Source organism: Tenrec ecaudatus, chromosome 14, assembly GCF_050624435.1.
Source record: "Tenrec ecaudatus isolate mTenEca1 chromosome 14, mTenEca1.hap1, whole genome shotgun sequence".
In the NCBI taxonomy this organism is placed as follows: Eukaryota; Metazoa; Chordata; class Mammalia; order Afrosoricida; family Tenrecidae; genus Tenrec; species Tenrec ecaudatus.
The window spans coordinates 46,704,872-46,729,168 of NC_134543.1; the positions used below are offsets into that span (position 1 = coordinate 46,704,872).

General features: G+C 45.0%; 2 protein-coding genes across 9 annotated transcripts; one reads left to right on the top strand and one right to left on the bottom strand.

Annotated features, from left to right (window-relative positions):
* The first annotated feature begins 39 nt into the window (after positions 1-39).
* On the top strand, positions 40-15,799 carry TIMM9 (translocase of inner mitochondrial membrane 9). 8 transcript variants are annotated; one of them, XM_075531281.1, is made up of 8 exons: positions 40-132; positions 481-658; positions 3,673-3,761; positions 4,292-4,376; positions 7,937-8,072; positions 11,659-11,721; positions 13,693-13,788; positions 15,265-15,798. In XM_075531281.1, exons 6-8 carry the CDS (start codon positions 11,683-11,685, stop codon positions 15,397-15,399), a joined length of 270 nt encoding a protein of 89 aa, XP_075387396.1. In that variant the 5' UTR covers positions 40-132; positions 481-658; positions 3,673-3,761; positions 4,292-4,376; positions 7,937-8,072; positions 11,659-11,682; the 3' UTR covers positions 15,400-15,798. The 8 variants fall into 8 exon arrangements, with proteins under 8 accessions (XP_075387396.1, XP_075387391.1, XP_075387393.1 ...); XM_075531276.1 differs by lacking the exon at positions 3,673-3,761; XM_075531278.1 differs by lacking the exon at positions 7,937-8,072 and having other exon boundaries at positions 3,673-3,783; positions 15,265-15,795.
* Positions 15,800-24,119, bottom strand: TOMM20L (translocase of outer mitochondrial membrane 20 like). The gene is made up of 5 exons (XM_075532198.1): positions 23,984-24,119; positions 23,833-23,876; positions 17,396-17,474; positions 16,793-16,935; positions 15,800-15,844 (listed from the first exon to the last, which is right to left on the bottom strand). Exons 1-5 carry the CDS (start codon positions 24,117-24,119, stop codon positions 15,800-15,802), a joined length of 447 nt encoding a protein of 148 aa, XP_075388313.1.
* Between the last annotated feature and the right edge of the window lie 178 nt (positions 24,120-24,297).

Below are 24,297 nucleotides of genomic sequence, written 5' to 3' on the forward strand. Positions count from 1 at the left end.
GCATGCGCCGCCCAAACCCCAGCCCCTCAGGGCCTCCGAAAGCGTCCAACCGGAGCCGAGTGCGCCGCGGTGCGCTCCCGTTGCTCCTCCGGCGGAAACCGACACCCCGCGCAAACGACCTCAAACTAGTGGGTGAGTGGGGGGGTTTTCCCCTTGCTAATGCCGTTGTTTCCCGGCAGAACATTGCCTCGTAAATGCTAATCATCGACTGGAGCCCGGGGGACTCCTCGGAGCTGTGCAGCGCTCCAGATCTAACGGACGGCACCATTCGTAGGCATTAGGGAGTGTTTACAGGGTGGCTCCTGAAGACCGTTAGGCTCCTAGGATTAGGTAAATTTGTCTCTGAAAGAGTTTCGACAGATTCCGACAGGTACCGGAGCGGACGTCAGGAATAGAGAGCAACGTTTAAACAAAAACCACTCCAATGGATTCTAACTAGATTCGAGAATGCTCGGGTGCTAGCCTCTCTTTTCTCTCTAGTTCGCGGTGTGGTAACGAATCGGCGTCCGAAGGGCTGCCTGCCATTTGCCAACGCCGTTCCCACGTGTTCTCTCCTGCGGCCGCCGCGCGTACCGTGACTCTGCTCCTCGGCCGCCCACTAACGACTGGCAGCGAAGCGCCCCCAGACTCTTTTGGTATCGCATGCAGGAACCTGTGCGTAAGTGTGACTTCCTTTCTGTCCCCGGGATCCCGGGCGGGGGGTGGCCCCTACCCTTGGGGAAAGAGGCAGGGTCTCCGAGGCCGCCGCGTGGACGTGGCCCTGTGCGGAGGTTCGAAGCAGGGCCCGATGGCTGGTTGGGTCGCGCCCGGAGACGACTCCACCGTGGCGTTGGTAAAACTTGAGGCTCTGAGTCCGGTCTCGGAGAGCAGGGATCTTGTTTAGGACACACAGAGTTGAGCTGTAAGGTTCTCAACCGTGACCTTGCTCTGACAGGAGGCCTTTCTTAAGTAGGCGGGAGGAGGACAGGGCTCCTTTCTAGACCGAATACCGGGCCAACAGCTCTCTCCCAAGTCTGTACATTTTCGAGAATTTGCTGTTTGGACCTTTTCCCTTTACATTTTATTGGAGGCTTAAAAATATTGAAGTAAAAACTGTGGTTTAATTTAAAGGCTAAACAATCAATTTTATTTATTTCATCTCTGTTATCTTCTCGGGTGGCAGAAATCCCAAGGTTAAAAGGACTTTAAAAGCCTAGCTTTGCCCCTTGATGATCATTATTCAGTTGTATTTTAATATTGGGTTCTTGGCGGTGTGTTTATTCACAAACCATTTCATGGGTAATATGAGTGAATTAGGAGATGGGACTATAATGTCAGAGTTCCAAGAGACTTTGCAGCTGACTGACTAGACTCCCTTAATTCTAGCTAGGAGTAAAAAGAAAAAGGGATCTTTGTAGTCTCCAGACTCAGAAAACAGATCTTGACCAGCTAGCTGGGCACGCTGTAAAATGTCTTTAGTAAATGATTTGTGTGCCAACTTTCCTGTCTGGCAATGGCCCCTTCATACCACACCTTTAATAACCGGTGCGTGTGTATGTAACCCAACCAGGGGCCCAGGTTCATCCTCCCGGGGGGTCCTTGAAGGATCCAGTGCTCCCAGATTGACCTTTCGTGTCCTCGAAGCCAACCTTTTGATCTGAAAGTGGGATATGATCTGCTTGGTTTCCCCTCAGAAAGGAACCTCAGTGGCACATGAGTTAAATGCTTGGCTGCGCACCCACTGTCACACCCAGCAGCTGCTCTATGGGAGAAAGGCATGGATTTCACAGCCCTTGAAACCCTGTGAGGGAGTTCTGTCTACTGGATCCTGCAGGGTCACTATGATTTAGAATCAACTCCATGGCTGTGGGTTTGGTTTGACTAATGAGTTAAATTAGCTAGCAAATCTGACAACTAGACATGCTGTAGATAAAGTGAAGGGATGTGATAGGGGCTTATGATGTCAAACCAACCAATAAGCTCAGATGAATTTAGGACTAAAAGACATTAATAGTCGTGGAACCAAAGCAAAAACATGGCTTGCAATATTTTTTCTTTTTTGGGTATCTTTTTGGTGTGTTTTTTTTTTCATTTACTTTTGTTTTCTATATCTTCTCTTTTTGCTGAACCATTTGCAAGTACATTGTAGACATCATGACCCTTAGCCCTAATTTCTTCAACATTTATCTCTTTCAGGACACTGTAACCAAGACACAGTAAGATCACCAAAGCAGGAAAGATTAACATGTTCTAATTTCCTATTATCCCAAGAATGTCTTTAAGATTTCATGCCTTTGTGCGTGTGATTCCAGTGGCTTGTAATTGTCATGATCCTTTAGTCTCAAATCGAGAACAGCCCGCCCTCGGCTTTATGATTTACTTTTAAAACTTCCAAGCCAATCTTGTACCTTGTTCCATAATGTGGATTCTCCTGATTATTTCTTCATGCTCAGAATCCGGCAAAAATACCACATAGCTAGTTGTAGAGAAAGTTTTTTCCTCAGGTTATTCCCCAATATTGTATGCCCAGCCCAGGACACTGCTTGCTAGCACATGAGAGCTCAGCTGCTTAGAGGTTCTCTCCCTGAGGGCAGCAGCCGGCTAGAGCAGTCCCATTCTATTATGTGTCCCTCTGTAGGTGGGGCCACTTTCTGCTGATAGGAGAGTGGATTGTTCTCCTGAAGGAGGGCCCAGATACAAGGTCAAGCCAACTCAAGGATGACCAAAGTTCGGCTGCCATCTTGAATCTAGGATCCACACAGCTTGATGCATATGTGCCCCTAGTCCCTCCCCTTCCTATTGCATGTACACCCCTAGCTCATCCCTTCCTGTGGTGCAAATGCCTATTGAACAGCCCCTTCCTGTTAGTATATGGTTATCTGTAATCAGGGGCTTGCACACCCCTAAGTGTATAAGCCATGATTAGGAATATATTTCCGCTCTCTGCGCAGACCTGGCTGCTGACATCATGGCATCCCTGATGTGAGCATGCTACCATAAAATGTGTCTGTCCCCTTTATTTTACTCTTACCTAGCTCTCCTATATTCTATGACTTTACTATTATCTTTACATATTATTACTGTATAATTGTGCCTATGGACCGACCCTGTGGTTGTCAGAGGCTGGTTTACTCTGACAGATAGTGTTAGGCTGTTATTGTATCCACCAAGAAACACAGAATGTCAGAATCCAGTATTTTTATACAGTACTAGGTTTAATCTGTGGTAAAGGCGGCCACTTCCAGATGTGTCTATTGTAAAGATAGTTTTTCTTTTGTACTAAGTACCTGCAAAGCTGCTGTGAGACCCGAATATCTTTTCCCCAGTAACCTATCACTCTGTCTTTTCTCATCCATTCATGACCTTTCTGAATCCCAAGGTACTCGTTACCAGTACTCAGCCTTCAAGGACCAGGGCAATTACAGCCCTATCTTATTTTATTGCACTTTTCAGGCAATACATTTTTAACAAATTAAAGACTTGTAGCAACTGGGCTATGAGCAGCACATCTGTGGGCTCCATTTTTCTAACAGCATATACTCAATTCATGGGTCTGTGTTATATTTTGGTAATTCTCATACTATTCCAGCTTTTTCATAATGCTATTGCATATTTTATTGACACCCCACCTCCGCCCTCCAAAAAAAAACCCCACCCAGCTCATTACCATCAAGGTGTTCCTTCTACTCACAGGGACTCTTCAAGGACAAAGTCGTCCTTTGGACTTCCAAGACTTCCAGGCTTTACGAGAGAGGACAGACCCATGTTTCTTCCATGAAGCAGTTGGTGACTCTTAATCTATGTGTAATTCACTACCCCACCAGAGCACCTTTATAAACTAAAACATAGTGTAAGCAGAGCTTTGCTGTGTGCTGGGAACCCCAAAATGCATGTGACTCACTTTATTGCAATATTCACTTTATTGTGGTGACCGGGAACCAAACCAGAAGAATTGGTGTGTCCAAGTTTGAGCTGAATTCAAGGTTTGGCATCAAACCTGGTATAAACCATATGATTCTAAAATGAGAAATGGAGATTTCCCCCATCGTATTATAGGTAGCAAAAACAAATTTATATTTGGTGATGGCTAGAAAACATAACAAAAAAATTAAAACCTGTACTGCACTATTTAGAAAATAACATTTTTGATGAATATTAATTATAATAGCTTTTAACAAACACTTTATAGGTCTTGTTGGAGAGTGGAAAAAATATGATTTGGAAGTCCAAAAACCAAGATAGAATGATATTTACAAGTTTACAGGTCTCAGCAGTCATCTCTAACAGTTCCCCCACCCCCCTTGTTTTACAGGTAAGACCTCAGACTTCGAATCACTGAAGAAAAGGTTGAGCAACTGTTATCCCCAAACAGAAAGGAAACTCATGCATCAGAAAAGGTATGAGCTGAGTGACTGCTGAGATTATTCCTTACTTTTACATCACCAGGTTCTGGGATATATTTTATTTCCACAAAAAATAACTCCGTATTGCTGTTACCATTCTCAAAACAAGCTGGCAATTTTAGAACTTCCCCGTCCCCTCCCTTGCTAGGTTTTAGGAGTATTACCAGCAATGGCCCATGGCTGGATTTTGTTTCCACCATAACAAACATGTGCTGCTATATCTGGAAACAAAGATCAAATCAAGAGCCGCCTTGTTGCTGACACCAATTCTCACCATCTTTATAGTAAATGCAGACTACCAAAGGATTGATTACCGAAAAATTTAAATGATCTCAAACTTGCAAGTAAATGTTGCATAGCTTATTCACTCAGCACCAGTATTTGCTAAGGACAATTTCGTAACAATTTATCATGAAGTTTTCCGTATCAGACAATATTTCGATTCTATCCATTAGGTTTTCAGTGGCTCCACCTTTGTGGTCTGTGACGGCTGACATCTGCTCATTTTGGTGTCCCTGCTAGTATTTGAAATACCAGTCAGATAGCCTTCGGCATCACAACAACACACAGGCCACCACAACAAATTGACAAAGGAATGGTGGTACCAGACCAGGCAGTGTTTCCTTCTGTTGCTGGGATGGAGCCAACTCGATGGCAGTTAACATGAGGTCAGGATGTTGGTAACTATAGAGAAGAGCTTTGAAAACGTGGGCAGACTTAAGAAAGTTGTTAGCTCTTCGCAGTAGAGCTGAAGAAATAACTTGAAAAATGAAATAATGTAAGTTAGAGAAAGATAATGAAATTAATCATAATGTAAACATATTAGTTTCTGACTAATAGATAATTACTTCCATAATAGGTACTTTTTCGGAGGAAGAGAAATGTTTAGTGCACTGTTCATTAAAAGACAGTATCAGAAAGATCATTTTACATGAGGATGATCATTTCATCCTGACACCAGAGGAGAGGGATCCTCATCCACGTGTCATCAAGACATCCCAGTAACAACCTTCCTTTTTCACTGGGGGTGCTGAGGAGGAGCAGTGTTGCCAGGCTCTGAAACTGACAGAATTTTGAAACATTCCATTTTCTGTCCTAGCATCTGATTGAAAATTACGAATTTTTTCATGAAACAGTATTAAGACAGGAAAAAAGGGAACTGGCATCATTTTTTCATTACAGTGAATGATAATGTTACAGAAAGGTTGAGGGGAGGAGACGAGCCAGTCAGAGTGCAGTGTAGCAATGATGAAACATACAACTTTCCTCTAGTTCCTAAATACTTGCCCCTACCCCCATCCCCTGCACTATTATGATCCCATTTCTACCTTACAAGCCTGGCTAGACCAGAGGATGTCCATAGGTACAGATAGGAACTAAAAACACAGGGAATCCAGACATGATCCTTCAGAACCAGTGGTGAGAGTGGTGATACCAGGAGGGTGAAGGGAGGGTGGGTTGGAAAAAGGGAACCAATTACAAGGATCTACATATAACTTCGTCCCTGGGTGAAGGGAGACGTTGGACAGTGTAAGATATGACAGAATAATAATTTATAAATTATCAAGGGTTCATGAGGGGGGGAGAGCCGCGAGGGAGGAGGGGAATGAGGAGCTGAGACCAAGGGCTCAAGTGGAAAGCAAATGTTTTGAGAATGATAATGGCCACAAATGCACAAATGTGCTTGACACAATAAATGTATGGATTGTGATAAGAGTTGTACGAGCCCTCGATAAAATGATTTTTTTAATGTACATAGGTTGGATCTCGGTAAATTGAACTGGGACACTAAACTTTTTTGGATGAATGATAATGTGATTTCTAAGGTGTTATCAGGAAGTGAGTGGTGGTGAGCAGTAAAAGCTTGGTTCGTCGCCTGTCTTCCTAAAGTCCAGTGGTTACACAACTCATAGGCTCAGGAGCGAGTGGATGACCTTTGTACTTTTACCTGGAGGTCTGCTGAGAAACCAGATTCCTGAGTGCATGTTTTATTATACTTGGGTTTTTGTTTTTTCAGTTCCCACAAAACTGGTTTAACTTAACCTCTCTGAGAGGGAGGCCTAAATCGACATCCAATTGTAAGAAGTGATACAAAGCTATCCCCTGTGCCCTTGACTTAGTTCCCTGAGCTTGCAAAACTATAACACAGTTTAACAGCCAGAATTGGGGCATTAAGACAGTCAAGATACAGAGCATTTCTTCTTCTTTTTTTAATGCAGCGATTCCAAGCACAGTCCTCATACTGCCTTCTGTGGCCCCATCGACTTCTCCCAACCACCACCCCCTACTTAGCCCTCAGCGACCGTCAATATGTTCTCTAGTTTTTGGAATTTGTATTCATTGCTGGTTAGAATGCAAAAAAAGGTACTGCATATACTCGAGTATCAGCCGACCCGAGTATCAGCTGAGGCACCTAATTTTACCACAAAAATATATTGTGAATGAGGGGGGGGGTACGGAGTGGGGACCCAAAGCCCATCTGTAAGCAACTGGACATCCCCTTACAGAAGGGTCTCCAGGAGGAGACGAGCCAGTCAGGGTGCGATGTAGGGCTGATGAAACATACAACTTTCCTCTGGTTCTTCCCCCCCCCCCCCCCCGGTTCTTTAATGCTTCCTCCCACCCACTACCATGATCCCAATTCTGCCTTACAGAGCCGGCTAGACCAGAGGGTGTACACTGGTACAGATAGGAACTGGAAATCCAGGACAGATGAATCCCTCAGGACCAAGAGTGGCAATACCGGGAGGGAGGAGGGAAGGTGGGGTAGAAAGGGGAACTGATCACAAGTATCTACATATCCCTGGGGGACGGGCAACAGAAAAGTGGGTGAAGGGAGAGACGGACAGTGGAAGACATGACAAAATAATAATTTATAAATTATCAAGGGTTTATGAAGGGGTGGGGTGGGGAGGAAGGGAAAAAAGCTGATAGTATGGGCTCAAGTAGAAAGCAATTGTTTTGAGAATGATGATTGCAACAAATGTACAAATGTGCTTGACACAATGAATGGATTGTGATAAGAGCTGTATGAGGCCCTAATAAAATTATTTTCTAAAAAACAAAATAAAGGCATTTTTTTAAATGTGCTGAATACACGAGTATATACTGTTTTTGTAGAATACATATATTTGTAGAAAACAGTGCAAAGTGGTCTGGGGGAAAAAAAGAAAAAACTACCATAAATCCACTGCCATCGAGTAGATTCCTACTGACAAGGATCCTAGAGGACAGAGTAGAATTGCCCCTTTCTCAGGCTGTAAGCTTTGCAGAAGCAGATGGACACATCCTTCTCTCCTGAAGTGATTGGTGGGTTTGAACTGCCAACCTTCTGTTTAGCAACCAAGACCTTTAGCCCCTGCACCATCCCAGGGTTCTTTAGAAATACCACATGACCCAGCAACCCCACTCCTAGGTATATATACCCCAAAGACTTGGAAACAGACAAGAAGAGGCAAATGTATAGAGGCCAAAGTTTGCTAACGGTTATGGGGTGGGGAGGGTAGGATGCGCTTACACAGCCCATTGTAATTGCTGTTGATTTGTTGTACTAGAAAAAGCTGAATTGGCAAAGCTGTGTGACAGACATACGTACAGTGACAGAAAAAGAGTAGCTGCTGACACTGCTTGTATACAACCAAAGGATTCCTCGCTTTGCAGGTGGAAGGTCACACTTGCATGTGACCACACGTAAGTGGCCTATCACGTGTTTCGTGCCTCTAGTCTGTCTCCTAGCTGGCTGTGCAGCTCCTGAGGGCTTTTCAAAAGCCTCTTGCACAGCCGTTCATTAGTCTATTCACCTGGAAGGACAGGAAGGAGTCAGGAATAGGTGGAGGATGTGGACTATGTGGTTAATTGCCTCTGAATAATTAATTAGGTTCCTCATTTGCCATGAGACCATAAGAACTAGATAGTGCTTGATTATCAGATATTTCTGAACAGTCTGGTCAAAGTTCCTTAAAAGAATTCTGATCGGAAAGGAGAAATGCAGGACAGAATATCAAATTCTCATGGGCTTTGGACTTTCTGGAGCCGTGGAAGATGGATGAAATCCTGAAACTACAGCCCTAAGGTAATCTTTAAACCTTAAACCATAAATGCCCACTGAAGTCATCTTAAAACCACTCAACAGGTTAGCTTTAGGGTAACTAGTTAAAAAATGAATGGCAGGGGTAGGGTGGGGGGAGGGGCTCTTTCAGAACTTGTTTATCTGAGATCAAATTAACAAGCAATTCAAAAGAGTAAGTAGGCTCTTTGGGGGACAGTGGATTTATGTTACTGAGGGAAGAACTACTCACATACATCGGTTTTTATGTAAGCGTAAGTATCATTTTATGGGATAAATGCCCACTGATAGGGTTTCTGAGTTGTATTTTAGTTACATATTTAATTTCTTAGGAAACTGCTACACTGGTTACCAGAGTAGCTGTGTACCCACTGGGAATGTATGGGTGGCCCAGTTTATTCACATTCCTCACTAGCATTTGGCGTTGTCACTTTATTTTAGCTGCTGTGACAGATACATAGATGTGCATTGTGGTTTTGCATCCACGCATGGAGTCTTCATGAGTTGGAATCAGCTCAGAGAAATGAACACCAGTAGCTAATCAGGTGTAGCATCTTTCTGTGCACCTATTTGCCATCCTTTGGAGCCCATTGGGCTGCTAACCACAAAGTCAGCCATTCAAAACCACCAGTCACTCCACAGTAGAGTTCAGTCTTGAGAACCAGAGGCAGTTGTCCTGTGGACTGTAGAGGCACTGTGATTCGGAATCAATTCCATGGCAGTGAGTTTGGTGTTGGCTGTTATCAGTCATCTGTACGCCCAGATGGCATGCGGTTTAAAGTACCTGGCTGCAAACCAAAGTCTGTGACAAGCTCAACAGCACTCAGTGGGAGGCAGGCTCGGCAGTCTGCTTCTTCGAAGACCACAGGCGAGGAAGTCCCTTGGGCAGCTCTGTAGGGTTGCTCTGAGTTGGAATTACCTCGGTCCCACACAACAACTAAATTTCTTGATCAAATCTCTCTTCATGTCCTACACCCATTTCCTGATTTGATTGTGTATTTGTACCATGGTTTGAGAGTTTTTAATATCTCTGTCAAATAGATGATTGGCATATATTTTTTCAGTCTATGTCCTGTATTTTCATCCTCTTATCAGGGACTTTAATAGAGAATTTTAAATTTTAATTAAATCTCATCAGTTCTATTTTTTTGTTTACATTTTATTAGGGGCTCATACAACTCTTATTGCAATCCATACATGTACATACATCAATTGTATCAAGCACATCCGTCATCAGTTCTTTTTATGGATCATGTTTTTTGTTGTTCAATCATTTTATTGGGAGCTTGTACAACTCTTATCACAATCCATACATACATCCATTGTGTCAAGCGCATTTGTATGTTTGTTGCCATCATCATTCTCAAAACATGCTTTCTACTTGAGCCCTTGGTATCAGCTCCTCATTTTCCTCTCCCTCCCCGTTGCCCTCTCCCTCATGAACCCTTGACAATTTATAAAGTATTTTGTCATTTCTTACACTGTCCGACGTCTGCCTTCACCCACTGTTCTGTGTTTATTGAGATAGCTGCTTTTGCTTATTGATAGCTGCTTCAACAGTTTAACAAACCTGTCCTATTTGATTGTAAAACGTTGAAGTTTCTGTTACTTTTCTTGAGTTTTCTATTTCTATTCCTAAGTGTTTGTCCCTCTGCCACACTTTCTTGATTACAGTAGCTGTGTAAGTCTGACATCAAATCGACTGATCCTACTTTTTCTTTCTCCACATTCCTTTGAGCTATTCTACTGTCTTATCCATTTAAATTTCAGATTCATTTTATTTTTATGTATTTATTTTTAATCATTTTATTGGGGCCTTGTACAACTCTTATCACAATTCCTACATGCATCCATTGTGTCAAGCACATTTCTACATTTGTTGCCATCATCATTCTCAAAACATTTGCTTTCTACTTGAGCCCTTGGTATCAGCTCATTTTTCCCTTCCCTCCCTGACCCCTCCCTCAAGAACTCTTCATAATTTTCTCATGTCTTACACTGTCTGATGTCTCCCTGTGTCCAATTTTCTATTGTCCGTCCCCCAGGGAGGGGGTTATATGTAGATCTTTGTGATCGGTTCCCCCTTTATTTCCCACGACCCTCCCAGTATCGCCACTCTTCACCACTGGTCCTGAGGGGTTATTCTGTCCTGGATTCCCTGTGTTTCCCAGTTCCTATCTGTACCAGTGTATATCCTCTGGTCTAACCAGATTTGTAAAGTAGAATTAGGATCATGATAATGGGGCTAGGGGTGTGTGTGAACCATTAAAGAATGAGAAGAAAGTTGTGTGTTTCATCGGTGCTATATACTTCACCCTGACTGGCTCATCTCCTCCCCGAGACCCTTCTATAAGGGGATGTTCAGTTGCCTACAGATGGGCTTTGGGTCTCCACTCTGCACTCCCCCTCATTCACAGTGATATGATTTTTTGTTCTTGATGCATGATACTGATCCTATCGATACCTCGTGATCTCACAGGCTGGTGTGCTTCTTCCATGTGGGCTTTGTTGCTTCTGAGCTAGATGGCCGCTTTTTTATCTTCAAGTCCTTAACACCCCAGACACTATCTTTTCATAGCCGGGCACCATCAGCTTTCTTAGCCACATTTGTTTATGTGCCAGGGATATCTCGAATTTGCTTAGTCCTTTACTCCCTTTAGCAGTGTAAGCCATCTTAAAATGGACGGCTTTGACAAATAATGTCTAAAACGATGCTCCAGGTCCATCGTTGCATTCAGGAGCCCTGGTGGCAGTGTGGATTAGGTGCTGAACCACTAACCTCCAGTGTACCACAGCATTTCAGAACCACCAGCCTCTCACAAGAGAGTGGCGAGGCTTTTCGCTGCGTAGAGTTTAATAGGCTAGGAGGCCCACCAAGACAGTTCTACCTGTTCTTACCAGGTTGCTCTAAGTTGGAATCTACTCTGTGGTAGTTTGTCACGTCAACTCAGGATAACCCCATGTGTCAGGGCAGAGCTGTGCCCCTCGGGGTTTTCAGTGGTTGAGATTTCAGAAGTAGGTCACCTCTGTGGACTCAACGCTCTCTTGGCCAGCAACTGAGCACATTAACAGTTTACACTCATTAATGACCCCTCTGGAAAGTTGGCATATAATTACACACAGTTAAGAATTTATAAAATGTAAACAATAACTTCAGGTAAACTTGCTTCAATTCTAGTTTCATAAAACTATTCTTGTTTTTTAAATCAGGTGACTCCAACATACCAAAAGAATATGGCTGCGCAAATACCAGAATCCGATCAGATAAAACAGGTAAGGTGTTATAATTAAAGAAAAGAGGTTTTGCTAAAAGATGAAAGGCACTCCTAATGCAGCCATGTCAGTGAGTGCTCTCACAAAATACGCATTTCATTTCCAGAAGGGATAAATGATATGTATATTTTTCATTTGATAACCAAAGAAAAACTTAATATTGAACTAGAAGTTATATATTTATGTTCATTTAAATTGGTAAAAGAACCTATGATTTCAAGTATTACATAGTATTTCATCTAAATATAATAACATCCATTACTAAGTTTCAAAACTTACTTGTTTTAAAAATAAAACATTGGTGGGACCAGGAGGAAAGTAAAAGGAAATAGAAGAAAGAACTAGGAGACAAAGGACATTTATGGAGGTCTAAATACAGGCATGTACTTATGTAAACAGATAACGACGAGAATAGAACTATGTACTCATCTGTATGTTGAGAATTAAGGTTGCAGATGGACATTGGGCCTCGACTCAACTACTCCCTCAACAAAAGAACACTTTTTTTCTAACAATCCGGCATTCTGTGATGCTCACCTTCCGACATGATCACCGAAGACAAAAATGCGTGCATAAGTAAATGTGGTGAAGAAAGCTGATGGTGCCTGGCTATCAAAAGATATAGCGTCTGGGGTCTTAAAGGCTTGAAGATAAACAAGCGACCATCTAGCTGAGAAGCAAGGAAGCCCACATGGAAGAAGGACACCAGTCTGTGTGATCATGATGGGATCAGATACCAGGCATCTAACACCCAGAACAAAATCATACACATGGTGATTTGGTGCGGGGGGGGGGGGGGGGCGCAATCTGTAGACAATTGGTCACAGGGAAGAAATGAGCCAGTCAGGGTGCAATGTAGCATCATATCTTTGAAACACACAACTTTGCTCTAGTTCTTTGGTGCTTCCTTCCCCCCACTATCATGACCGCATTTCTGCCTTACAAATCAGATTAGACCAGAATGTGCTCGCTGCTACAGATAAAAGCCCACAACACGGAATCCTGGATAGATACCCTCCCCGCCCCCCCCCCAGGGCCAACAAGGAGAGTAGAGAAGCTAGGAGGATTAGGGAAGGGTGGGGGTAAAAGGAGAAATTGATCACAAGGATCAACCTATAACCACCTCTGGGGACAAGCAACGGAAAAGTGGGTGAGGGGTGATGGAGGATGATGTAAGATATGAAAAAATAATCTATAACTTATCAAGGGTTCTTGAGGGAGGGGGAAGAAATGGGGAGCTGTTGGGGAGGGAGTGGAAAAATTTTGAGGACCTGATGCCGGGGGCTTGGGTAGAGAGTGGTTGTTTTGAGAGTGGTGAGGGCAATGAGTGTGCGGACGGACAGGCTTTGCACGGTTGGTGTGTGTGGACTGTGGTGGGAGTTGTGTGAGCCCCTAATTTAAAAAAAAATTTTAAAGGAAGAGGGAAAGAAAAAAAGAAAAATGGGAGCTGATATCAGGGGCTCAAGTAGGAAGAGAATGCTTTGAAATGATGGCAGCATATGCGCAAATGTGCTTGACACCACGGATGAATGTATGGATTGTGATAAGAGATGTAAGAGCTCCTAATAAAAGTATTTAATAAAAAATAATAATTTATCAAGGAGTCATGAGGGTGGGAAGGAGGGAAAAAGGAGCTGATACCGAGGGCTGAAGTAGAAAGAAAATGTTTTGAAAAGGATGACGGCAGCATATGCACAAATGTACTTGATACAATAGATGTATGGATTGTTTTAAGAGTTAAGAGTCCCCAATAAAAAGATTTGTAAAACAAATTGTAAAAGCAACATTACCTGGTGATGGGATAATTTGGATAAACGTAACAAACATGATTGTGCAACGTGAAGAATATATCCAATGTCACAAAGGTTTTTAAGTAGAAGTTGTTGAATTGCTGTCTATTATGCTCTATGTATTTTGACCATGATTTTTAAAAAGAAAAAATCATTAAAGAACATTTTGTTTCATTTGTAGTTTAAGGAATTTCTTGGAACCTACAATAAACTTACAGAAACCTGCTTTTTGGACTGTGTTAAAGACTTCACAACAAGAGAGGTGAAACCTGAAGAGGTAAGAAAAGTGTTGCCTACTAACACTTCTCTGCAGTTTTGGTGAACCGTGTACATGGGGTGCCCCTAGTCCTTTAGCTTGTTCCCCATTACGGGAAATTTGGACTACCTATTATGTTTCCATTGCTCAAAGGAACTAAAGCTCCCTGGGACCTATGACAACTTTAACGAGGCCGAATTTAACATATAGTCCTATTGTGCTGACACACCTTTTTGGAGAAGATGCTTGGGGTTGAGTTAACTATTTGAGAAAAGATTCTTACTAGTTAGCTTTCAGTTAAGATGACCTGGTCAGAAAAATAAGATAAGATGTAAGATCTTTCTGTCTGACCCCTAGAACAGGAAAGCGCAGAGCTTGAATTCGATGGACTCCAGATCCCCAATCCTATTAGAAGTGTTAACTTTTAATATCTGCTATCGTAGTATTCATACATTGGTTCGAGATGACATTAAAACTTCCAGGACCAGTGGTGAGAGTGGTGATGCCTGGAGGGTGGAGGGAATGTGAGGTAGAAAGGGGGATCCGATTACAAGAATCTACGTATAGCCTCCTCCCTGGGGGATGAACAGTGGAGAAGAGGGCAGGGAGAGAAGTCAGATAGTGTAACATGACAAAATAATAATTTAAGAATTATGAAGGGTTCATGAGGGAGGGGAAATGAGCAACCGATATTAAGGGCTCAAGTAGAAGGCAAATGTTTTGAGAATGATGATGGCAACAAATACACATATGTGCTTGACACGATGGATGTATGTATGGATTGTGATAAGAATCACAATCAATAAAATGATTTAAAAAGAGCCCCCAATAAAATGATTTAAAAAGAGTAAAAAATAACTTCCTTCCAGGATGTACTTGCTAAATAACTGATGAAGCTTAGGATAAATGCTGAGTTAAATACTTTTGGTTTTTAAAAAAAAAAAAGATTGAGAATTGGGGTAAGAATGGGTTTCTCATTTATATGGGGTACTGGCCTCTATTCCTGTATTTTATCCATTGACAAGGAGGATGGGGGAGCGTGGGCTTTCTGTTAATATAGAAACATACCTCGAGGAAAAACAGCTTCATGAAGTTAGGCGCTTCACTTACCATTGTTCTTAGTGCCTTGCAAGCTAGTAAGCATTCAGTATATAGTCATATTTGTCAAAAAATGGAAATTGATGAAAAGTTACACATTGCCAAACCCATGGTCATGAATTTGATACCAACTTTACAGCAGTCTTTTATGGGTTTATAGACTGTAAATCTGAGACAACCTCATCTTTCGTTTTCAGAGCATCTGGTGGATTAGAACTGCTGACCTTGTGATTAGCAGCCTAATCGATGCCTAATTAGAGCATCACCAGGACTCCTCTGATACACAATACCATTTAATTATCTTATATAGGGTCTAGGAAAAGCAAAAAATTTTAATACTTTTTTTTTAATTTATGTTTTTGTTTCTGCCTCTTTGGATCTTCTGTTTTTATTTCCCAGACTACATGTTCAGAGCATTGCTTACAGAAATATTTAAAAATGACGCAAAGAATATCCATGAGATTTCAGGAATATCATATTCAGCAGAATGAAGCTCTAGCAGCCAAAGCAGGACTCCTTGGCCAACCCCGCTAGAGACGGCTGGACTGGCGAGTGGTGTTGGCCTGGAATGAGGATTCGCGTGACAGAATGCCCGAGAGCCAAAGCCCCCGTGCCCCGCGGTCTGGCACATGGACCTGCTGGAGAGCCAACCGCTGTGGAGCAGGCGTCCTCAAATGGAAGGCTGTGCAATGCAAATAGGAACACGCAACACTGGTTGAGGCCTGAAGACTCGCAGCTTGGTCACTTGATTAGAAAAATAAACTATTGTTTCTTCTGTTGTGACTGTTAATTTTAAATCAAAATATGTGTCCAATCATGTAAGAGACAAAAAAATTTTTATTACTAAAAATAAATGGAAGCAACACTGTATAGTTGTTTATCCTATATAGTACCATAGCATTCTGACTGGACTGTGGACACGTTGAAACGGTTTTCAGTTGGGATCTTCCTCTTGTTCATTTGCGTCTGCCTCAAATTGCTGGTAAATACATAAAACAGTTACTTTTCTAATCATTGCAATACATAATCGTCTCGCCTTCCTTGTATAAGAGTGGGCATTACACATTCTTATCCTGGCAACATTTTCACACACCTCCACGGAGAAGCCCATCTAACTCTTGTTCTCTAGTGGAGACAGATGGTTTTGTTTTTATTGTTTGCATTGTGCTCAGAAGCCGAGGCAAGCATGAGTGGTTCTAAGACGAGCAATGTGATATGTGATCACTATAAACAGAACCCGAGAAAAGCAGTGTCTGGGGGGGTCAAGTGAACTCCGAAACAAGTTTAAGCACTTGAGGAAACTAGGTGATGCTTAAGTACCCAGGCAGACTGGTCAACTCACCTGGACCAACAGCCTTCACTGGTTGCCTTATGAATGGATTCCATTTAATACCAATCTAAACTACAATTAATAGAACATTAATGAACCTCTATTTACATCTACCAAAATATTTTTTATTAATTTGTTTTCTTATGTTAACTGAAAGTATAAGTGTTCAGCGTTGATAATTTACTAGGGGGGGGGTGCTTTTAAAGAGTTCATAGAAAAATTCCATTATCTTTCCATGTTTCCATGAACCTTTTGATTTCCCTTCATAAGCCATTAACCATGTAACACCACTTAATTTACATGCCTCTATCCACATTATAGTTACTAATTATATCTTTGGAAAGGTAAATATCAGTAGTGTAATCTTTGACATTGAAATGTTAAAAGAATGAGTAACACCCACAAAATAGACCATTTAGTATTATTCCAAGGTATATGAAAGAATAGACTTATTTTATCCGAGCAAGAAAGGCAACCGAGAGACATTTCAAGCTCTGGGCCATCCATTCACAGATACAATTGGTATTTCTTTGTGATGAAGCTCAACATAGTTATTTACTGTATACGTATCATAAAGACAGCTAAACATGCGCTCACCTGGCAGATAAGGGGAATTTGGTGCAACACCATCTCAAATACCCTGGGAGGGAGTGTTTGCTTGAAAACCTGGAGAAGTTCGTGTGGTTGTGCGCACACTAAGAGGGCATTACTGAGATGACCAGCCCCCATTCTGTGCTCTCCTGAAACAGACGGCGCATTTTGAGCATAATTTGAAACTTTCAAAATAAAATGTGAGTTACATAGCTAAGAAGGGGACTTAGGAAATTTGTTTTCTAAGTAAAATTCTATTGGTGCTACTGCATTAGACAGACTAAGAATGGGGGTTCATAAATGAGCACTGTTAAGAATTCCCAAAGAAGGCCAGGTTTCTAGATGACATATTCTGGAAGATTTATGCATGGCCTTTTATCTGACAATAAGGGAGGTGGTCTCTTATTTGGCTTTGCTCCAAAGGCTGCAATATAAACTTTACAGGAAAGCTGGCGAATGTGGTGGCACTTAACGTGCTTATTAACTGAAGCAAGTGGGTTTTAATACACTTAGCTAGTGGGTTTCATACACTTAGCTAGTTGACATGCAAATATTAGTCAAGTAGTTCTTAACCATTAACAAAAGATAAAAGGACATTTCCATTCTCACCTCTAGATAGCCAGAGCTCTCCCATCCGTACCTCTTGCAGGAACAGATCTTGTAACGTTTCATTGGCTGAATTCCAGAACTACAAGATTTACAAAATATTTCACAGTGGATTATAAGCATATGTTATAGGGTTACTGATCAAATTAACTAAAAACAAAAAACATCTTGAGCAGAACCCAAATCTACAGTATTCTAGTCTACCCAGCTTTCTGAAATGTACAGGAAAGACTACTGTGATTATATTTATAAAGCTACTGTCTAGGGAAGGATGGTAAACTGAAAGAGCCAATCATGTCCCTCACAATTTAAAAATTATTTGAGAGCCATAAGTATATCTTTACCAACAAGTGAAATCACCATTTTCTGAATGATAGTTTTATTTTCAGTTTTATTCAGAACCACTTGTATGTGCCAAAAGAGCTACAGTTTCCAACCCCAAGTGATATCTCCAGGAGCTGTAGTGGCGTAGTGGTTATGTAGTAGGCTGCTAATTGCTAGGTCAGCAGTTCAAAACTACCAGTTCCTCTGCGGGAGAAAGATGGAGCTTTGTACTTTTCCGTAATGGGTTCGTCTCGGGAACTCACAGGGACAGTCTACCCATCCTGTGTCCTGCAGGGTCACTATGCCCTTGCATCAACTCGATGGCAGTCAGTCTGTTTTGGTTACAGTGCTTTCTCTGCCCTGCTGGGTCATGTGTTAGAAATGCGATCTCTGTTCATGCAGTATAACTCGTGACCATGCCCACTGTCACTGAGATACTTTCAGCTTAACGACCCCATAGGACAGAGTTGACTTGTCCCCATAGGGGTTTCAAGGCCGAAAACCTTTTACTGTGGAAGCAGTCTACTGCGTCTTTCTCCCAAGGAAGAGCTGGTGAGTTTGAACTGCCAGCCTTTTAGGGAACAGCCAAGTACTTAGCTGTGCCATCCTGGCTTCAATTCTCTAGTATCCCAAACCGGAATCCACTGCCATTGTTCCCATCGACTCAGCCACCCTGCTTTAGCTGGGCAGGCCAAAAGATAAGCTGAAGATTTTGTATGGGAGCCCTCCCGTGGTGTGGTAGGGATTTGGCACTTAGTGCTCGGGTGGGGCACTGTTCCCTGCAGCCTGGCTCAGGAAGGCACCATGGCCATGAGGTGGCATCGTCCTTCATCTCTGGGAATGTCAAGTCCTTCAAAGGTCACTGGTGGTTCAAGGTAGAGTAGGCAGGCCGCTGCCAGTCATCCCTGCTGCAATCTGGCACCTCCAGAGGGATGTTTGTTGTTTTTGTGTTTGTTTCCCCAAGAACCTTCTGGAGAGTGAAATGAGCGTATGTGCGCAGTGCGTTTAAGCTTTGACCCATACGCGAGCGATGGACAGCCACAGGTTTCCATCAGTAAGTGTCTAGTGAGAACATGGTTTAGACTAGGACGAGCTGCACGGATAGGCAGCCAGGCCCCCAGGTGCCATCCACAGGAGCACAGTTTGGCCTGTGAAAATGCCCTGAGGGGCAGCAAGGTCCAGCGTCCTCTAGGGGCCAAAGTACAGAGACACTGCATCTGCTTGGTCAGGGAGTAAGGAAAGCTTTCTCAAAAGGGTAGCATTTGCGATGTGGAGACAGTGAACTGTTTTCATGAAAAGGTTACCTACAGGTGATGCAAAAGACCAGGTGCTCTATCTAGCTGGTGTCAGAGGGAACCAGCCTCCGGCAACCAGAAGCACACGAGTACGGCGACGATTGGGAACGTGATGAGGAGGGAGAATGATGCGATAGAGTACGACACATCTCAGGGCTGCGCGCTCACGTCAGCTTCTCCCGACGGCCGACCATGCCAAACAGCGTGCGGGAGAAGTGAGCGCGAGCCGCTACTACCTCGGGATCGCTACAGGCAAGCTTAAGACAGGCATACTCGGCAGGTACCTGTCACAGGGCACGTGGTATCTGCTTTAAAGGTCCCTGAGCTCACAGGTGAGGAAACCTAATACCTGAATGGGAGGAAGTCACAATGGGGGTGGGTGTCATGGCGGGAAGAGAGAAAAGGATAAGGTGTCCTTCTGTAGGGCGATAGAATCAACCACGTGCTCACTTGAAGGCAGCATGGCTGTTAGGGGAGAATCTGTGGGAATGATTTTGAAAGCAAGCTAATGGACCTGGACTGTGCCTCTGATTTACGAAAGTGGAGGCTGTCCTACCATTGGAATGGCAGTTTTCCAGAGTCCCTCTGTAATAAATTAGGGAATCTATTTCCCTCGGTGGTAGTTTCCCACAAGCTGGATTTTGATGGAATGAGGGAGGAAGCAAAGGTGCCGTGTAACACTATTTATTACACCTTGTCCTCGGGCATTCTGTGGAAATCAGTAGTGTGCGCACATGGAAAGTGATCACGTCAGATCACAAAATGGAGACGACAACATCAGCACATAACTGCCAACCGACTGAGTGTGCCCCGGCAAACTGGTACCGAACCAGCAGAGCCAGCACTACTCGGGCTTCATACCTACCCCGTGTTCCTTTTTTTTTTTTTTTTTTCCGTGTTCCTTATAGACATCGACCTGCCAGTAATGCACAAAGGAGATCTTTAGACAGTCAGAAATGCAAAATGTCAGGTAATGAGAAGCGTGAAGTCGGTGTAAATGCCAACGATCAACTATTGAAAGCCAGCTGTGGTCTAAGAACCTTAAACATAGGAGTTCCAATTCTTAGGAAAACAAGGTGTCACTAGAAAAGGCACTCGTGAGAGCAGTATAGAGCACCACTGCAAGGCGTTAGAGATTCAGAACTGCAAGGCAGAAAGCATTTACTCAGTTAACATGAGAACCTGAAGCCTGGGTACATGGTACTCAACGGCTGAAGTAGTGTGGAAGGAATCCGTCAAGTATGTGATAAACCAAAGGCAAACAGTAAACATTGGGGACTGGTTGTGATGATACTTAATCAAAATGAGGCGAGGTCATAGTAGGAGATCTATATGTATACATGTGACCAGGAACAGTGGCAAGGGATGAGAAGATGCAATTACTGCACAACATATGACACTGAGATGGCAGCCAGCCTGGCAGCTAAGTGTAATGTGGCTCTGAATGCTTCCAGAGATGGTGTATTGAATCATACCTCTGAGGAGCACTCGGGGGAAAGCAGAGTTCCCAGGGAGAACTGGGGGGAGGAGGAGGAGGACAGAGAATCACCTGGAGGATCTGTTAAATCTGGAGTTTCTTGGGCTCTACCCAGACCTACTGAAACAATTTCGAAGAGTTCACTCAAGTTCACTGCCATCTCATAGCGCCTCTGTAGGACAGAGCAGAACTGCCCATGTGGGTTTCCAAGACTACTCATCACAGGAGCAGCAAGTCTCTCTTTCCCTGGAGCAGCTGATGGTTCCCAACTGCTGACTGTGGCGATCAGCAGCTCAACACAACCCACGACGTCCCGAGGGCCTTGGAGTGTCAGTTCTCACCAACTCCTCAGGTAAATCCTCATGCACTCTGAGAGCCAAGGTGTGCTTCGAAACCCTTGGGGTGCCCCCAGCCACCTCTATTAGAGTCGCTGGTGCTCAACTCTTACTGCCATCAAGTGGAGCGGGGACGTTAAAGACAGCCTCACGGGTGGCTATACACCTGCAACAGGGGATGCTGGCAATGAGGGGGAGAGAGGCCATGGAGCTGCACAGGACTACCTGGGCCAGACAGGTCAGGAAGGCCACTCACAAAGGGGCTTCGGAGAGTTCATGCACTTTACAGACCCCACTTAGCTAGCTCCTCAGGCACTCCTGTCAGGCTTCTTCACAGGCATCTAGATCTGACTCCCGCCTTTCCGCGACCCTATCATCAAGCAGTTATCAGGCCCCACCCACTCTGCATGGACAATTTATTACTGATACCACCATAGTTCAGAGCATTTCTCATTCCCACGTGTACTGCTATTTTGCCTCCCATGCATTAGGGGCTGGGTGTGGATGATGAGGCCGATACTTATCAAAATGAGGTACGGTCATCATAGGAGATATATATGTATGTATATGAACAATAGCAGTGGCAAGGTTGGGATAAGAAGATGGAATTACTGCACAGATCAATCTACAACAATAGCAAAATGTTCTTTTTACCTACTAACTTTAATTATTGCATAGGAATACTTTGTACTTTTCCCATTAAACATGAATTTCTTAGCCCGGCCTTCAAAACTCACAAAACCAAACTCAGTGGGGTCTGACTCCTAGTGACCCCACAGGACAGAATAAAACCACCCTGTGGGTTTCTGAACCTGGAAATCTTCATGGGAGAAGAAGGCCTCATCTTCCTCCCAAGGAGTGGGTGATGGTTTCAGACCGGCGACTGCTTTTAGCAGCCCAGTGCATCACCGACCAGCACTCCTAGCCTGCCCTTCAAAGCCTTTCCTAATTCATGCCACCACGACTTAGTTCAACAACCTTGCTTTCCTCCAGCCCCCACTGTGACCCCACTGCCAAACTGATCTCTTCAACAGGTCTGGCAGCGTTCCCGCCGTGACCTCTGTGAAGGTGTAAGTGCAGGGCTCTCTGTCCTCAACCTTGCCTCTTCTGGAAACTGGCCCCAGAGTCAGCCCGGTCTTCTAGGCTTTGTTCAATTGAAGTCTTCTTCCTAGAACTGCTTTGTCCAAAAATAACCATAGCACTATTCCTGGTCTCGGGCACTTCAGAAGCCTCGCTTCTCCCCCACCCAAAAGCCCAGTCTCCGCTTGAAAGCAAGCAAGCCTTGGGGTTGTGGAAGTGGCACCAACCCGCAAGTGCTCTCTACAACACACTAACACACACCCTGGTTTGTCCCAGGGGATCCAAGCACCGTGCGGTGAGGCCCATATGGCAGAGTTTCTCAACCTTCCTCATGCCGCCACCCTTTCAAACACTTCATGTGTGCTGACCCCCAACCAGAACATTATTTTTGATGCGACTTCATAACTGCCATTTTGCTACTGTTATGAATCGGGCAACCCCGGTGAAAGGGTCGTTGGCCGCCCCAAAGGGGTCACCACCCATAGGTTGAGAATCGCTGCCCTATGGAGTCCTGTGGCCAATAGTCTCAGCTAAGTGGACAGCCAGCATCAGCCACCACGTAGGTGAGTCTTCAAATGACCAGCCCCTAGACCTTGACCCACAGTGGCTGACATTGAGTGACACGGTAGCAGACGAGCGCCATCTTCACCAAGCTCTGTGCACATTGCAGATTACAACATAAAACATGTTCTTTTCAACCCAAGTTCAAGAACAGTAAGAGGTCATTGGAACACCGGCCAGGATAATCCTGCTCTGCCTCAGAGATGCACTTCTCGGACATCGGCTGGCCTGTCACACTGCCTTGTGGAGGGGTTCTTCTTCTTCCCTATTGCTGACATGTGCGCTTCTCCGCCAGGGCCTCACACACAGGCGGCTCTCAAACTGGTGCTGACTGGTCAGTGGAATGAATGAAGGCTAACACACTGCCCTCGAGTCAATTCTGACTCCGGGTAGACCTGCCCCTGTAAGCTTCCAAGACTAGCCCTTTATAGGAGTTGAAAGCCCCCTCTTTCTCCTACTGGTGGTTTTGAACTACTGACTTGGAGGGTCGCTGCGCACATGTAACCTCTGCACCGGAGCACCTTCATTCTCTGTGAAAATGCACACAAGAAACTGTAACCCTTCCGAAGGACCGTGAGTAAAACAGCCACCAGGACGATTGCTTGTGATGGTTATGTAGAAAATAAATTCCATTTAAGAGAAGAAAACGACACGTTCTGCCTCTGCGATGAAGAACGGTCCCATGGTGCAGACATGGGCCAGGTAGGAGTGGCTGCCATGGTTTCTAGGTGTCTTCTGCGCTTCTGTTGGGCAAGGGCTCCTCCTCCTGCCTGCCCGGTGTCAAGAAAACTCACTCTTACAGCTGCCTTCTTCTCGGGGAGACGGGTGGGACTGGGGGAGGGACCACTGCTCCGTACTTTGAGGGGTGAGAGTAAAACGTAAAAAATGCCAGAGAGCTGTGCGCTTGGTCCCGACAACCACTGGAACCAGCCTGCTGCCATGGCGTCCAGTTCCCTCACAGTGAGTGGCCCTCTGCGACCGAGGAGAACCGCCCCTCAGGGTTTCCAGGGCTGTAATCCTTCTGAAAGGGCCCCGGGGCGCTGTGGGGTTCAGTGTTGCACTGCTAACCACAGGTCAGCGGTTCAAATCCACTAGCTTCTCGGGGAAAGAAAGATGATGCTGGCTGTTCTGGGAACTGTTTCCGGGCCAGGAGTTGGAATCGGGGTGGGAGTGGGGGGTTCGAACTTCCAACCTTTCAATTAACTACGGCGCCACCAGAGCGCCTTCTCTGAGGCCAAACCAAACCAAACTCCTGGCTGCAGCGCCCATTGGGAGGCGTGGCAACGAACCTGCTGGGCGCGCCCAGCACGAAGCCCCAAGAGAAAAGAACGGGCCCAAAGCAGCACGAGTACGCGGACCGCCTTTCACCTGCGCGTCCCTTTCCTGGGCCCGTGGCGGCGCGGTCCTTCTTTCTGCAAACACAACACGGCACGTGCGGGCTGGGGGGCCGGCGAGGCCGGCTGTCCGTCCGTCCGTCCGCCCGCCCGCCGGCCCCGCGCGCCCGCCCCGCCGCACTCACTGTCCCGCAGGCGGCGCTTGAACGCGGGGTCCCCGCGCCGCTTCCGGTCGAAGTAGACGCAGTAGCCGAGGAAGGCGGCCACGCCGCAGGCCGCCAGCGCCGCCAGCACCGCCACAAAGGGGCGGGCGCCGGCCATGGGCCGCGGGCGCCTCGCGAGCCGGGCGTTGGGCGACGGGCGCGGGGAACGGCCGGCCGCCCATCCGCCGCCAGCTGCGGGCGCCCCGCTCGCCGAGCGTCCCCGAGCCCGGCGTGCGCACTCCGCGTGCGGGCGCCCTCTCCCCGGCCCCCAACGCGGGGCGCTTAGCGCCTGCCCC